Source organism: Pseudopipra pipra, chromosome 3 (assembly GCF_036250125.1).
Source record: "Pseudopipra pipra isolate bDixPip1 chromosome 3, bDixPip1.hap1, whole genome shotgun sequence".
NCBI classification, from domain to species: Eukaryota; Metazoa; Chordata; class Aves; order Passeriformes; family Pipridae; genus Pseudopipra; species Pseudopipra pipra.
The window spans coordinates 12,648,411-12,664,056 of NC_087551.1; the positions used below are offsets into that span (position 1 = coordinate 12,648,411).

General features: G+C 40.6%; 1 protein-coding gene across 6 annotated transcripts in view; it reads right to left on the reverse strand.

Moving 5' to 3' along the window:
* DZANK1 (double zinc ribbon and ankyrin repeat domains 1) overlaps positions 1-15,646 on the reverse strand; it is a 28,403-nt gene that overhangs the window by 12,563 nt on the left and 194 nt on the right. The window contains exons 1-11 of one of the 6 annotated variants that reach the window (XM_064647882.1): positions 15,468-15,622; positions 14,929-15,015; positions 14,139-14,292; positions 13,007-13,124; positions 12,576-12,672; positions 11,734-11,846; positions 11,098-11,183; positions 10,289-10,406; positions 9,231-9,344; positions 4,079-4,171; positions 908-1,136 (exon numbers count right to left, since the gene is read on the reverse strand). In XM_064647882.1, the coding sequence (XP_064503952.1) occupies positions 908-1,136; positions 4,079-4,171; positions 9,231-9,344; positions 10,289-10,406; positions 11,098-11,183; positions 11,734-11,846; positions 12,576-12,672; positions 13,007-13,124; positions 14,139-14,292; positions 14,929-15,015; positions 15,468-15,570 (1,312 nt within the window). In that variant the 5' untranslated portion in view covers positions 15,571-15,622. Of the gene's footprint in view, positions 1-907; positions 1,158-4,078; positions 4,172-9,230; positions 9,345-10,288; positions 10,407-11,097; positions 11,184-11,733; positions 11,847-12,575; positions 12,673-13,006; positions 13,125-14,138; positions 14,293-14,928; positions 15,054-15,467; positions 15,623-15,646 lie in introns of those variants that run through there. The other 5 variants (XM_064647878.1, XM_064647883.1, XM_064647884.1 and 2 more) reach the window with 5 other exon arrangements.

The following is a 15,646-nucleotide window of genomic DNA, read 5'->3' on the forward strand; positions in this document are numbered from 1 at the left end:
AAAGACAACTTTGCAATTGGGCCATTTGTTACATGCCTAATTAATACTGATGGACTGTCTTCAAGGGTTTGTGATCAAGAAAGCTTAAGTTGAAGATTTCCCAGCATAGTGAAACTAAAACCTCTAAAAATTATGAGCATTTAATGACAGCAGTCAAGTCATTCCACAAGCAACAAACTGACCACAAAAGTCACTGTGAAACAAAGTTGTCTGCAGTACTGATACAGCAGTCTGTGAGTGGAACAGCAGTCTGTGAGTGGACAGACTCTTCAATGAGTGATGTAGATGTACTGATACCCTTGAGGGGCTGGAAGAAGGGGTCTACAAGAGCTCTCAAGGTTTCTACCAACCCTATTTTTTGTAATCCTGTTAAGAATCCCTTCATCTAGTTAGGTTTTCTTTGCTTCCAAAACTTCTAAAATTTCCTCCACAACATCACCCCAAACAAGTTTTTCATGTAGACAAGCTTCATCATATTTTCAAGAGCTATGATCCCCTCAGTTTTGTTAATTGATACTCCCTGCAGGTGCCATTACAGGTCTAACTGAAATTCACATCGGAGGGTGCTGGGAGATGGGGTGGCTGTTCAGTGGTTTCCAATTCAAATGCAGGTTGTCTGCCCCTGTGTGGGATCTGAGGAAATCAAACTACTACCAAATTAGTAAGGCTGCACAGGGGTCAGTAACCACAATTTTGATATAGCTGACAGTTCTCTTTTAGCTATTGATGGAGATCAGTGATTGAATTGTAAGGCGCTGCATTTACAAGTCACTGTAAATGGTGGGAAGAAAGACTTGTAAAGATCTAAATCAGTGTTGTACTGATGCCACATTCCATAGACTATAATATTTTCAAGAAAGAACAAGGTCATACGTTGTTTAGAAAACATAAAATCAGAACTTCTAACCTTTTCCAGGACTAATGGCTGTCAGGAGAGGCTTATGATCACTCATCTTTTCCAGCTTTTCTTTTTGTGAAATCAGCTCAAGCTCTTTCTTTTCCAACTGTTTGCTAGACGGGTAAAAAAGTCCTATGGTTTGGGTTCCTTTATCTTCTCTTTCTGTTAGTTCTGGCCTTGATTTGGTCATGGAAACAGGATGAGGTTGCCAGGCAAATTGAGCTTGTAATTGTTTAGCCTGGGGGGTTGAAGGGAAAGTCTAAGTAATATAATCAGATATAATTAAATGGCTTACAAGCATAACTTAACTAGAACAGTACACAAAATTGTAAAGGAATGAAAAAGCTATCAGGAAGAATCACTAACAATTCTTGATTTTAATTACCAGTCTGTAAGAACAATGCAACTTATCACAAATATTCAAGCAAAGTCAAAATTCTTCACAATTGCCAGAAGACTTGTATGCTTTTGTAGGTCAAAAGCTGGTCTTGCTAAATATTGTGGTCTTTCTTAAAACAGAGTTTTAAAAACACCGTTACATTTGTATGAAGGAATATCTTGTATCAGCATGCCACAAATAATTCAAAACTAATAGAATAAGCTTAAAGAGCTAAGTGTTTTGAAAAGCTGATTGTTTCTCACTTGCTATTTAGGATGAGGCTGGATTAAGGCCTTGGGCTAACGCTGCTCTTCAGCAGAAAGCAGAACAAACGTATCCTCGGTTTTGCCCTCATGCTCAAAGACCACAACACTGTCTTAAGGAAATGAATGGAGTTGTGCCAATCTATACCCACAATGGACCAGCCTTTCAGTTGTTTTGAAACCTGGCTTTGTAATACTGTGTGTCTTATTTCAGAAGATCCCAGTGAGTCCCCAGGATCCATAAGACTGCCTTTCGGAGAGCCTCGCCTTGATGGGGGCTCTATGTAAACACCACAGGACAGGCAAAAGCGAGCGTATGGCTGGTTGCTTGTACCACACTTGAAACAAGCAAAGTAGGATGGAGGAGGTCCAGGCTGGAAAGTTCAATGCAACACTTGTCACTAGAGAAGCATATGATGCATGGTTCAGGAATGATAAGAGCAGAGGAATGAATTAAAAGGAAGTAAAGTACCACTCCCTAAAACTGTTAGATTAGGAATATTAATCAGGATACCAGATTGCTACTACACAGGCAGTTGCAACACAATAAATCTTCAGATATTTCAACACTATACCATGAAGGCAAACATTTTTTCAGACAGATCTAGCATTATGGTACGTTCAGTTTTAACATATACTTTCAAAATTACTTATTTTATTTGACAAAGCCCTGTAATTACTAGTCTGGTGCTCTGACACTGAATACTGACTGCAATTCTTTCCAGTTCAATTCTGTTACCACTCCCACCCCCCGCATTCCCTGGTACAGTACAGGAGCAATGGTTATTGGATATAGGATAGTGTTTCAAATTTTATGTGCACTCATCTAACAGAAAATAAATTCTCCTTGAGTGTGTTCTTAGATTGAAACACTATAGAAGGGGAAATTGTTTGCACAAGCTCTATTGAGCAGCAGTTAAGTACTTGTCTTTACCCAAGTTAATGAGGTCTTCAGCCAAAATGATTGCATGCGTCATCTCATACCTGTAATTGCCTGTATAGGTGGTTATAGCACAGTGTAGTTATGGGAAAACTTGCATTAGGTTAGCCTATACTTTAACCTTTGATGGATAAGTTACTTTGGCTGAGTACAGGGCTATTGCATCTCAGCTGATGTAATGAGCGATGCTCACAGTTTGGAATTTGCTGTATAAATATTCTTTTTGCACTCTTTTACCTTATATGCAAGTTATATATTACTTTGTTTTTCTACTACAATCAAATTATAAGGGTAAGCAAATAAGATAGGTTTTTCATCTGAAACTGCTAGAGGTTTAGTATAGATCCCAGTTAGGACAAATAGGACTTAAAATTGCTTTGTAAGGTTTGGCTTCAAGGCTTATGCAGTTTATTTTCTCTGCAAGTCAGGAATACGGATAAGGAACACAACCCGAGGAAAATTATTTGTATTACACCACAACAGCAAGTAAGCAAACATGAAATAGCCCTATTTTCATCTGTGGCCTGTATTTCAACTGAAACTAAGTAATTTAAGGGTTTAGTTGGAAGATAAAATTTACGAAGGCACAAATCTAAATGTCTTCTAAATCTATATTATTTAATAACCATTAATAATAATATCAGAATTACTATTATTAATTATTTAGAAATTACTAATGTTTATCACTAATTAATATATATTATTAGTAAAATTTCTGATTACTATTAATAATTCTTAGTAAGCAATTAACTTTCTCTCTTAGCTGTTACAAGACATGAATGCTCCATATGCCTAACTTACATATGCAGCTACATATTACATATCTACATGTCTACATTCAGTGAAGCAGCTAAACATATATTTGTCTTAGGTAAGTACAGAATCCTACTGAAATTCACTTTGAAATGACACTTCAGTGGCTACACAAGAGACTTTTGCCTCTAGCAACAGTTTTAGAACTCAGGATGTTAGCCATTATAATCAGATTTTAACTTGCGAATCATTATTTTTCTCTCATTTCTGTATTTATCACAACGTGGAGAAGTGAAATGTACCATAAGTTACCATAAGTAACATTTACTACCGCTTTCCTCACCTCTGTGCAGAGTCACAGCCAAATACAAGCATACTAGCTGTATGCACATAGAAGAGGCAGCAAATGGAGATAAGAAAAATAATGTAAAAGTGAAGATAAGAAAAATAATGTAAAAGCATATTTTGTTTTCAGAAAATAATTGAAATCAGTGTGAATGATCTTCCTCATGTATATACTCAACTTTTCTATTGCAATTGAAAATAATCTGAACAAAAACAAGACTTCCTTGGAGTCAAGACTACCCATTTTCTAAGAGCCTTTTGAGCTTTCTCAATGGCATTCATAATCCTGACTTCCATGGGAGAAACATGAAGGTACATGATACACTTCTGTTTAGCTGGACGTTTGTGATGGAGCATCTGTGGCAGTACTGGGCTTGAATATGACATGGGGGAGGAAATCTCTGTCCTTGTAATATAGGGATATATTACAGGGATATACCTTCAGTTTTCCAAAGATAAAGAATGTTATGCTTTCATTTCATTGATGCAAGAAGCCTTACCGTCTGTATTTCAGGCAGTTTGCTTTCACGAGTTGCACAGTGTTTATGATGAAGAGGATTTCTTGTGCCACACACCTGACAAATTACTTTACCCTTTTAAACAGACAAAGAATACATTTCACATAGTATTTGAAAACTGTAAACAACGAAAAGAACAAGAGGACTTGATCTTACAAAGTGCTGTGGTTATTCAGCCCTGCAGATAGAAGAGATACTTAAACTCTGTGCTGTAGGTTTCACACTTTAGTTAGGCCATATTGCCTGGTCATCACAAATCTGTGTATCTTGGTGACTAATTTTTTAAAACTATGGCATAGTTTCCTCAGGAGATGCAGTATCAATAGCTCCAGATATTTGTATATACTAGTGTCAGTTTGCTTAGTCACTACACTCACGAAAAACAGACAGTCCAGTACCTGCAAGGAAAATTATTAATAATATAATAACTGTTAATAATACAATACCATCATATCATTAGGTGCCTTAAAATATCCTTAAAAGGTCTTAGCACAGTCACTATTAGCAACTGAGTTTCTACCAGGGCTAAGAATAATGACACTGCTATTTTGATTGTTGCCACCAAATAGTTCAGGTCTGCCTTTGCACCTACATCAGGGCTACCATAAAACATTCCATTTGGGCCAATGGCTATAAACTACCTTTGGTGGGTTGACCCTGGCTGGAGGACAGGTGCCCACTAAAGCCGCTCTACCACTCCCCTCCTCAGATGGACAGGGAAGAGAAAATATAATGAAAAGCTCATGAATTGAGATAAGGGCACTGATAACTGATTACTGTTATGGGAAAAAAGAACTCAGCTTGGGGAAATTAACTGAATTTATTACCAATCAAATCACAGTAGGATAATGAGAAATAAACCCAGATCTTAACCCCACTGCCCACTCCTTCTGAGGCTTAACTTTTCTCCTGATTCTCTACCTCCTGCCCTCCTCAAGAGCACAGGGAAATGGGGAATGGGGGTTACAGTCAGTAACCTTCCTTCCTTCTCAGGGGGAAGACTCCTCACAGTCTTCCCCTGCTTCAGCATTGGGTCCTTCCCAGGGAAGAGAGTTCTCCATGAACGTCTCCAACATGAGTCCTTCCACAGACCACAGTTCTTCATTAACTGCTCCAGTATGGGTCCCTTTCCACGAGCTGCAGTCCTTCAGAAACAGGCTACTCCAGCATGGGTCCCCCATGGAGTCACAAGTCCTGCCAGCAAACCTGCTCCAGCTCTATTCATGGGGCCACAGGTCCTGCCAGGAGCCTGCTCCAATGTGGGCTTCCCATGGGGGCACATCTGCCTTTAGGAATCCATCTGGTCCAGTGTGGGGTCCTCCATGAGCTGCTTCCCCATTAACCTCTCTGGGCTGCAGGGGGACTGCCTGCCTCACCATGGTCTTCACCAAGGGCTGCAGGGTAATCTCAGCTCCTGTGCCTGGAGCACCTCCTCTCCATCCTTCTTCACTGACCTTGGTGTATGCATAGTTGTTTCTCTCACTTCTCTCACTTCTCACTTCTCTCATCTCTGGCTGCAATTTGCTTCTGTGCAATAACTTTCCCCCCCCCTCTTTAAATATGTTATCCCAGAGGCCCTCCCTCTGTTGCTTATTGATTCAGCCTTGGCCAGCAGTGGGTCCCTCTTGGAACCAGCTGACATTGGCTTCATTGGACAAAGGGAAAGCTTCCAGCAGCTTCTCAGAGAAGCCCCCCCTATAGCCCCCCACCTTGCTACCAAATCCTTGCTATGAAAACAAAGTATCTCTGTCAATCACATATTTAAGAATTATCATTAAAATCCACATTAAAGTCAAAATAACATCACAATACTGAATGGAAGTGGAAGATTTACACACAATCCACCCCTCTTCCTTTCACCACAATTACAACACGAGAAATTCCCCATGATCACTCCACTCTCTAACACTGTGCAGTTCATATTTTGTCTGTTACCTCTTCCAATTACTATCCTTATCTCAAATTCCTCATGCCCCACATAGGGCACCAAAAAGGACTGTGATGGATTGACCTTGGTTGGATGCCAGGTGCCCACCAGGCCACTCTATCACTCCCCTCAGCAGGACAGGGGAAGAAAATAAGATGGAAAAAACCTCATCAGTCGAGATAAAGGCAGTTTACTAAAGCAAATGTGAAGGTCATGCGTGTACAAGCAAAGTTAAAAACTCAGAGATTTTCTGTTTTCCATCAGCAAGTGATGTCTAGCCACTTCCTGGGAAGCAGGGCTTCAGCACGCATAGAGGTTGATCCGCAAGGCAAATATTGTAAATAATGAATGCCCACCCTACCCTTCCTTCTCCTCTTTTATATCTGAGCTGATGCCATATGGCATGGAATTTCCCTTTGGTCAGTTTGAGTCAGCTGTCCTGACTATGTTGGCTCCCAAGATTTTGCCCACCCCCAGCCTACTGGAGATATTGGAGAGATAGTGCTGGTGCTTGCCAGCACTGCTCAGCAGCAGCCAAAACACCAGTGTGTTATGGACACCTTTCTAGTTGCCTGTGCAAAGCACAGCACTGTGAGAGCTGCTGTGTGAAAAATGAACTCCATTTCAACCAGGCCCAATACAGACATCAAGCTGGTAACTGCCTCACATTATGAATCTCCTTTGTTATCTGATTAGTCTCCAGATAGTAATTTTCTTTCATCATCCTTCTCCTTCCAAAAATGTTTGCTTGCTATTATCACAGAATCCCACTGAATGGCTGAGGTTGGAAGGGATCTCTGGAGGTCACCTGGTCCAATCCCTCTGCTCTGCCCTCTAGAAGGGCCACCTAGAGCTGCTTGCCCAGGGCCATGTTCAGATGGCTTTTGAATATGGAGGTCACCTGGTCCAATCCCTCTGCTCTGCCCTCTAGAAGGGCCACCTAGAGCTGCTTGCCCAGGGCCATGTTCAGATGGCTTTTGAATATCTCTAAGGATGGAGAATCTACAACCTCTCTGGGCAACCTGTGCAGGTGCTCAGTCACCATCACAGTAAGAAAGTGTTTCCCGATGTTCAGATGGAACTTCTGTGTTTCAGTTTGTGCCCATTACCTCTGGTCCTGTTACTGGGCACTACCGAAAAGAGCCTGGGTTTATCTTCCTCCACTTTGGCCACAACAACCTCATGCAGCACTACAGGCTGGGCACAGAGTGGCTGGACAGCAGCCAGGCAGAGAGGGATCTGGGAGTTTGGATTGACAGGAAGCTGAACATGAGCCAGCAGTGTGCCCAGGTGGCCAAGAAGGCCAATGGCATCCTGGCCTGTATCAGGAACACTGTGGCCAACAGGTCCAGGGAAGTGATTCTTCCCCTGTACTCAGTGCTGGTGAGGCCACAGCTCGAGTACTGTGTTCACTTCTGGGTCCCTCAGTTCAGGAAGGATACTGAGGTGCTGGAGCAGGTCCAGAGAAGAGCAACAAGGCTGGTGAAGGGACTGCAGCACAAGTCCTATGAGGAGAGGCTGAGGAAGATGGGGTTATTCAGCCTGGAGAAGAGAAGGCTCAGAGGAGACCTCATCATTCTCTACAACTACCTGAAAGGAGGTGGTAGCCAGGTGGGGGTTGGTCACTTCCCCCAGGCACCTATCAGTCAGACAAGAGAGTGTGGTCTTAAGCTCTGCCAGGGGAGGTTTAGGTTAGATATTAGGAAGAAATTCTTTACAGAGAGGGTAATCAGGCATTGGAATGGGCTGCCCAGGGAAGTGGTGGATTCTCCGTCCCTGGAGGTTTTTAAGACGAGACTGGATGTGGCACTTAGTGCCATGGTCTAGTAACCATGGTGGTAGTGGACCATTGGACTTGAAGATCTCAGAGGTCCCTTCCAACCCAGCTGATTCTATGATTCTATGATCTTCTTGCACCCTACCTTCAGGTATTTATATACATTGATGAGATCGCCTCTGAGCCTTCTTTTCTCTAAGCTAAGCAGTCTCTGCTTTCTCAGTCTTTCCTTTAGACGCTCCAGTCCCTTAATCATCTCTGTGGACCTTCACTGGACTCTCTCCATTATGTCCATGTCTCTCTTATACTGGGGAGCCCAGAACTGGACACAGTACTCCAGATACAGGCTCACCACAGCTGAGGAGTGGGGAAGGATCACCTCCCTTGACCTGTTGGCAACACAGTTCCTAGGGGCTTTGGCTTTCCTAACAATGCCTCTGCATATTCCTCCCAGGTTACCTGTCCCTGCTTCCACCTTCTGTATATTTCCTTCTTATATATCTGAGTTTTGACAGGAACTCCTTGTTTATCCATGCAAGGCTGCTGGCACTTCTGCCTGTCTTCCAGCTCATAAGGACAGACTCCTCTTGATCTTGGAGGAGGTGATCCTTGAATCACCTTAAATCATCACTAGTTTTCTTGGACTCCTCTTTCTGCAAGGCCTTATCCCATGGGACTTTCTCAAGCAGATTCCTGAAGAGGCCAAAGTCCATTCTCCTGAATTCCAGGGCTGTGATCTTGCTTTTGTCTCTGCTCTTTCCTCTCAGGGTCCCGAACTCCTGTTTTGTGGTCACTACAGCCAAGGCTGTCTTCGACCTTCACATCTCCAAGAAGGCCTTCTTTCCTTGTAAGTATAACGTCCAGGAGAGCACCCTTCTTCTCTGGCTTCTCAACCACTTGTGCCAGGGAGTTATCTTTGATATTTTCCAGGAAGTGCTGGATTGCTTATGCTCTGCTTTGTTGTTTGTCCAGTAGATATCAGGTGCCTAAAATCTCCCATGAGGACCAGGGCTTGTAAATGTGAACCTACTTCTACCTGTCTCCAGAAGGCCTCATCCACTGTTTTTTCCTGGTGAGGGGGCCTACAGCAGACACCACTACGATGCCACCCATAGAGGCACACAATCATAGAATCATTTAGGTGGGAGAAGACTTTTAAGATCATCAAGTCCAACTGCTAACCTAACATGCGAGCCATCGCTCCACACTCCACTGCTACATCATGTGCTCTTCAGCATGGATTCCTGAGCTTATGTTGTTCACTTTTAATCCTTAGTTCTATTCTAGGTGTTTTTAATCCTACTAACTCTTAAAGCTCTCATAATTATACAAAGCCAAGTTGGATCAAAATATTTGTAATGAAGTAATTTGTTTAGAAAAATGCATGCCAGGAGTTAAATCACTTTTATGTTACATTTGTTCTCAATTACCTTTATGCAGGTGTTGTTTTGGGACTGCAGCTGTGGAGCTATTGGTGACTCACATACAATGCAAGTGGGTGTATTCATTGGCACAGGATGTCTGCATTCAAGACATGGTGCCATCTGAAGAAAAAGCCACAACACAGCATGTTAAGGACCTCAATGAAATCATTGAAGTTATAATGAGATTTCAGTATTTTCCTATCTGGAGTCTACATCAGCAGCAAAGTCACTTGAAACAAAGAAACTGACAACAACTGATGCTGATATTGATCCCTAAAGATCAAAGGCTATTGAGAAAATATGAACACATCTGGAAAGACAATGCTGAAAAGGTACTAAGTTAATTTTCAGTAAAATTAAAATGCTACTATAAAATATGTACAGGTAATTGAAATCCTCCTAATTATGAATCTCCTAAATTTTCGTTCACGAAGCCTAGCCATGATGATGATGATGAATTATGAATCTAATCTAAACAGGCAGTGAATCTTCTCAGTCATTACTTAAAACTACAGCATTGCCCCAGGCAAGATATCTTTCTGATGATATAGGAAAGGAGACACACCATTGACTTGTTAGATCAGGTTATTATCTGATCTAATTATTATTAGGGAGGGGCTAACGGAAGACAGTTACAGGCACCACTGTAAAAACTTGGTGCTCTTACATATGCCCACACATGCCACTGTTTAAGGTTTCAGGAATATTAGATCGATCTTCTAAAGCTATGACATAAGCACTAGTTATTAGCTAACTAACTGCACTAGTTAGCATTGGAATAAGACACATATTCGACACAGGCAAATAAAACACAATTTACTTTTTCATTGTTTTCCCTATTAAAAAACATGGCACTTGAAGAAATCTATGGTTAATTTTGCTCATCATTTGAGAGTTTCATCAGCTCTACTGCTAAAGGTATCGAGCAGAACAAAACAATTAGAACAGAACTTCCAAATGAAAGTGCGACTAAGTAATAGGTTTGCCGGCACTGAGTGCGTAACTTGCAGAGGATGTTGTTTACTCCAAAGATGATGTGTTGATTGTTACGACATTTTGCTGACCTGCCTTCCTTCAGGGAGTGGGAAGCGATGTGCCGGCACAGGTGGGATAGGAGATCCACATTTCTGACAGAAGTGAGCCAACGGATTAGACAGGCGAGGTGCAGAACAGTGTGCACATCTGAAAATAAGACCAAACTAGCTGAGCTTGTTTTAGTATTGCACTGCTGCATAATAATTAATAATCTGGAACTTGTTGTGACAGGACTTAGGCCACTGATTTCTCAGTTGTGGTTTCCAAGCTGTGATGGTCTACCAGACCATACCCCAGCATTCATGATATGAAGTTCTGAATTCTAAACAGCTTTGCAGAGTAGAAAGCTCTCTGGCTGCTATGGAATTTCATACTTTCTTCCTCACCATGAGGAGGTAAACATGTGAGGTAAACAGGTCTCCTGACATGCAGTCTGTATCAGGCCTCACTGCTGCAGCATGGGGAACCACTGATGTAGATCACAGAACCCTTCCAATACTGATAAGCATTACTATTCTATGAGACTACTCCAGTGAGCAGTTTTCACTGCAGCAGTAAGGCTGTAGTATAATTTGAAAAGATAGTTTATCCTCTGACTCTACAGGTCTTAGAAATTTTTTTTAAGAGATGATAAAGACAGTTGATAACTGTGTATGGTAAAATGTAAGTAAAACAACATTTAAGAGAAGGCCTTACCTAGATTATATTATTCAGTTATGAGCCAGTGTCTGTCTTTGCTTTCCTAATATTTATAGAGGCCCACAGTATTACCAACTTGCTTGCAAAAGGTTCAGACACTTTCCGAAGGACAAATATGTTAAAAGGAGAAGTCACTTACTTAAGGAAATCTGTTTCCCTCTGGATCCTTGACACTTGTGTGCTTGCTAAGCTTTTCTGGTTTGTCACTGCAGAAGAACTTGCAAACTGAAATGAAGTTACTTCTTTAGCCCTTAGAAGCAAATATTTGCAAAATGCATATAAAAGTAGCAAAATCAGCTGAAGATGCTATTTGAAACAACAGGAAACAGTGCACTGAAATGCACTGCTTTAAGGAGCATCAACTGTACTTGATTCCCCCATTAGCTGCCTTAAGGACCCAGAGCTTCTTCCAATAAAAATAAATCAATCTCTTGCTATTTACTTTCATGACAGCACTACTGAATACTGAGTTTCGAATATTAACTTGACAACATACAGCAGTAGGTATTTGCTAATTGCACATTCAGTAACATAGCAGAAAAGAATTAGTAGGAATGTTAATTTTCTTTGCCTGGTTTTGTCTATACTGATAACTGTAAACTGCTTTGGGCATTCCTATTCTAGTATGTCATTACCATTAAATTTAAATCAGGACTGTAAAATACAGACAAAGGCTGAGAGATCTGAGAAATCACAAATCTTCATATCTTCATTTTTTTAGACCTCTGTCCTGATGACAGTCTTACACAGTTTTCTTCAGCACCCCTTTGCTTACCTGTAATGATTCTGTTGGTGGTGCTGAGACAGATTCTTCTCTGTACTCTGTTGTTCCCAAATGACTGGCAGGGAGCTGTGGTCCTTGCAGGGATCTATGAGAAGTCTTTCTTTCTGTTTCCAAGATTAAAATTACAATTCTGTTATTCCACTGTCATTCACTTCATGCAGCTAATATATATCTTAACATGAATATTACATACTCTCGCTAAGCATATTAAAAAATGTATCTGACATCCAGATTTTGGGTTCAAATAAGCTGCACGGAATTACAGGAAACTGAACTAGAAGAAAAATCATGTCTCTCTGAAAAAGCCTACTTTTGTATTTTTCTTTATTTACAGTTTTATTCCTTCCTTCATGCTCAGAAAAACTCCAGCTCCTAAAAGTAAATTACTGAGTAAACAGTAGTACAATTCCCTGCTCTTAAACAGTCCCATTGCCATTGCCATGGAATAACAGACTTTATCTACTGCGAAAATCTGGGTTAAACTCTAATTTGTGCTTTGTGTATTTATTTTGGAATCTTACTGCAAGCAAACATAGTAAAGAACTCTGTAAAGGATTTGTAATCCCACCAATTTAACAGCATTTTCTGGCACAAAGAGAAATACAGACTTGGGCCTTGTTATGTTGCTGAGAAATTAATGACATTTTAATAAGTTTTTAAGAAGTAATGTGAAATGTATGGAAGGTAAGTTTTGCTCTATTTGCAGTGTTGAGCAGAGGATGTTTTGTCCTCTGAGATGGTTTTAAAATTACCTATCTGATACAAGAGGAAAAGGTTACACTATTTTCTGCTAAAACAGAAGACTATCTCAGTTTTATGAAGTAATACTATACCTTGAAAGTCTTGGGGTGTTTCACCCCAGGCGGGCTTGATTTCCACATTCAGTCCATTCTTCCTTGATTTTGTAGTAAACATTCCACCTTCCTTATTCTAAAAGGTAATTCCATTTGAATTCCAGACGAAATTTTTGCTTTTGCTCAAATCCTCTCTTGCTACAAATTTAGGCTATTTATTTTCAATGCAAGCATTTGAAAAACTCATATTATAAATGTATTTTTAAAACATTTGATGTGAATTGTTCATAAAATACCACTGGGGAAAAAAAGTGTCCCCTTGAAATTTTAATATTACAAAAAGGACCAAAGCAGCAAAGATGGGCAGACAGAGAAAATAAATATATTAATAGTATAGACAGTTTAATCTCTAAGTAATATATATATAATATTTTATATTCACATAAGGGGTTACAATTGCTAAAACTTACCCGTGCGGCTATATCTTTTAGAAAATTCTTGTCATCATCTTCAACAGAAAAAAGGATGTTTGGTTGCTTGTACTCTACCAGAAACACCTTTGTTACGACTGTACTCTTCCTGCAGTCCCTGAAAATCAATGTTCACAAACCCATGTGCAGCAACGAGCCACTGATGAACATGGCTCATCTGGTTGAACATCTTTTCCAAGGTTGCCAGTTACTACTTCAGTTGATAAGTATAGTCCTGGGCAATATTTAGGTAATAAAAAATCTTCAATTCACTAATACATGTTAAATTACAACAGTATCATTGAAATTGCTGTAAATGTGCAAACCACTCAGGATAAAAACATACTGGAAACAAGTGTTAATCTAGGTAGTGATAAAAAGAAAATACACATAGGCCTAGGTTTTGCATGTCCCTGCACAGGGAATATAATGTTGTTATATTCCAGCGCAAACACAAATTAAGGCTACCTGCAGGTGCTAACAACAGGGAACAGCAAGCACAAATCTCCAAGTGGAGTGGGAGTTTCTGCTCTGTTGGAAATAAAAGATAATGCAACACAGTCCAGACAGAGAATTTATGTGTCTTCTCTCTGTCTCTAAGTATGAAGTTAGTTTGGACAAAGTCAGTGGCTGTGCAGCAAAATCCAGTTTTCTTTCTATGTATTGTATTTTTACCTTACCCAACATTGTACTTAAGCTGTGAGGTTTGGCATTCTGTACTCCTTTGGGAGAAACTAAGCAAGTTGCTGGAAAGACCAGCTTCTATAAATCCATTGAAACACTGGATGACCCCAGAAAACACCATACTGGTTCCTCTGGTGTTTCTGATGACCACACTCAAAAGGATGAGCTCTAAGTATTAGCTTCTCACCCAGAGCCTCTATGGATCATTGGCCCACACCCACAGCCCAGGAAATAAACATCAGAGAGATAATTCAACCACACAAACATTTGGTGGATAAATATTATTATGAGAATGCAATGTCAATGCAATTCCTAAAGATCATTTCAATTGCAAACTGGCTGTGGAAAGGGGCATTTCTCATGGAGTGCCTTAAACAACATGGCTACAAGCTATGACTGAGATATCTGTCCCTTGCCAAAACAGGACTAAAATAAATAAGTTACTTACTTTGTAACTGCTAGTGCCTTGACCACTATTTTCCCAACTGGTAATATGATAGGACCCTTATACTTAAAAGTGTTACACTCTCCATAGCCAGGTTTCCTAATGAGTTCTGGTTTACTTCCATCTAAAGTGTAATAAATAGAGACTTCAGGTGTATCTGAAACAGAGAAAGTAATTACTCAAACTGTATTCAACCTTGGAAAAACAAGCTCTGCACTCCAGAGTACTCACTACTGTGCTTGATTTTTGTCACATAAACAAAATAGAGCAGTTCCATAAATGACTGAATGTTTGGGACCAAAACTCTTTCTGCCATGAAATATCGGTTACTCAATAGACACAATTTCATTATGAGCAACATTTCTTATATCAAAGTAGATGGGCAATGGTTTTGTATGAAAACATTACAGCAGCTTATCCATTCCAATGACAGAAAAGATATTTTCTGCCATGGTGAAAGGTGACATTTTAAAACACGTAAGGAAAACATTGGGGGTGAGCCTGGCACATGATATTTTCAAGCACTGTTTTTGCAGTCAAAGCAAAATGTAACAGCTTAAAACTTCGACCTTGGAAGCAATTAAGACTGCTAACACACATAACTTGTATGTTGGTAATATTACTTGAATGCATAAAATTACACGCAAGTATATTTGGCACATCAAAAGCTGTTGGTTAATTTTGTAAGTTCCTTAATGAAATGCACACTCATAAAAATCATAATCAAACGTGAAGAAAAGTATAGAGGCTAAACAATTCATACGACCACAGAAATAAAGACACTTATTCGTACCTGATTTTATTTCTACGAGAGTATTTGTGTCTATTTCATGTTTAGCCTTCCCTGGAAGAGGGATTCGAAGTGGTATGACCTGAGGAACTGAGACAGAGCCAGCTGTCATTTTTCTCAACAGCAATCTTTAAAATAGAAAAATAAAAAGGCAGATAATAATTTTCCTAAACAGAAGAATGCACTGAGAAATACTCATGTTAAAAGAAAGTCTTTTAACATGATCTCTTGTCCTCGTTTTTTTCTCTTAAGAGAGAACATTGGATTCTTTAAACTGTTATTTGTCATTAATATTTGCATGATTTTCACACTGAAAAGGGGCAACATCCTACTTCCAACTCATTCTCCTGTTGCAGAACTGTGAACAAAACTTGAGATGAGTACTGTGAGGGAGACTCCACAGCCTCTCTGGGCAATCTGTGCTCGATCACCCGCACGGGCAAAGTTGTTCTTCCTCATGTTCAGGTGGTACACCACCGAGAAGAGCCTGGCTCCATCCTCTTGACATCCACTCACCAACTACGGGCGGATCAGATCTTTACCTGACCCGAGGGAGCTGATAGGTTTTCCCTCAAGGCTCCGCCTGCTCTTGGCACACCTGGACCAAGGCACGCTGTGCTCTGTTTCAGCCTCCTGGGACCGCATCCCTGGCGGGAGACGCACGGTCCCAGCGGCATCCCCAGCGCGCCCGGCTCCCGCCACAGGGCGGCCAGGCCCCGCT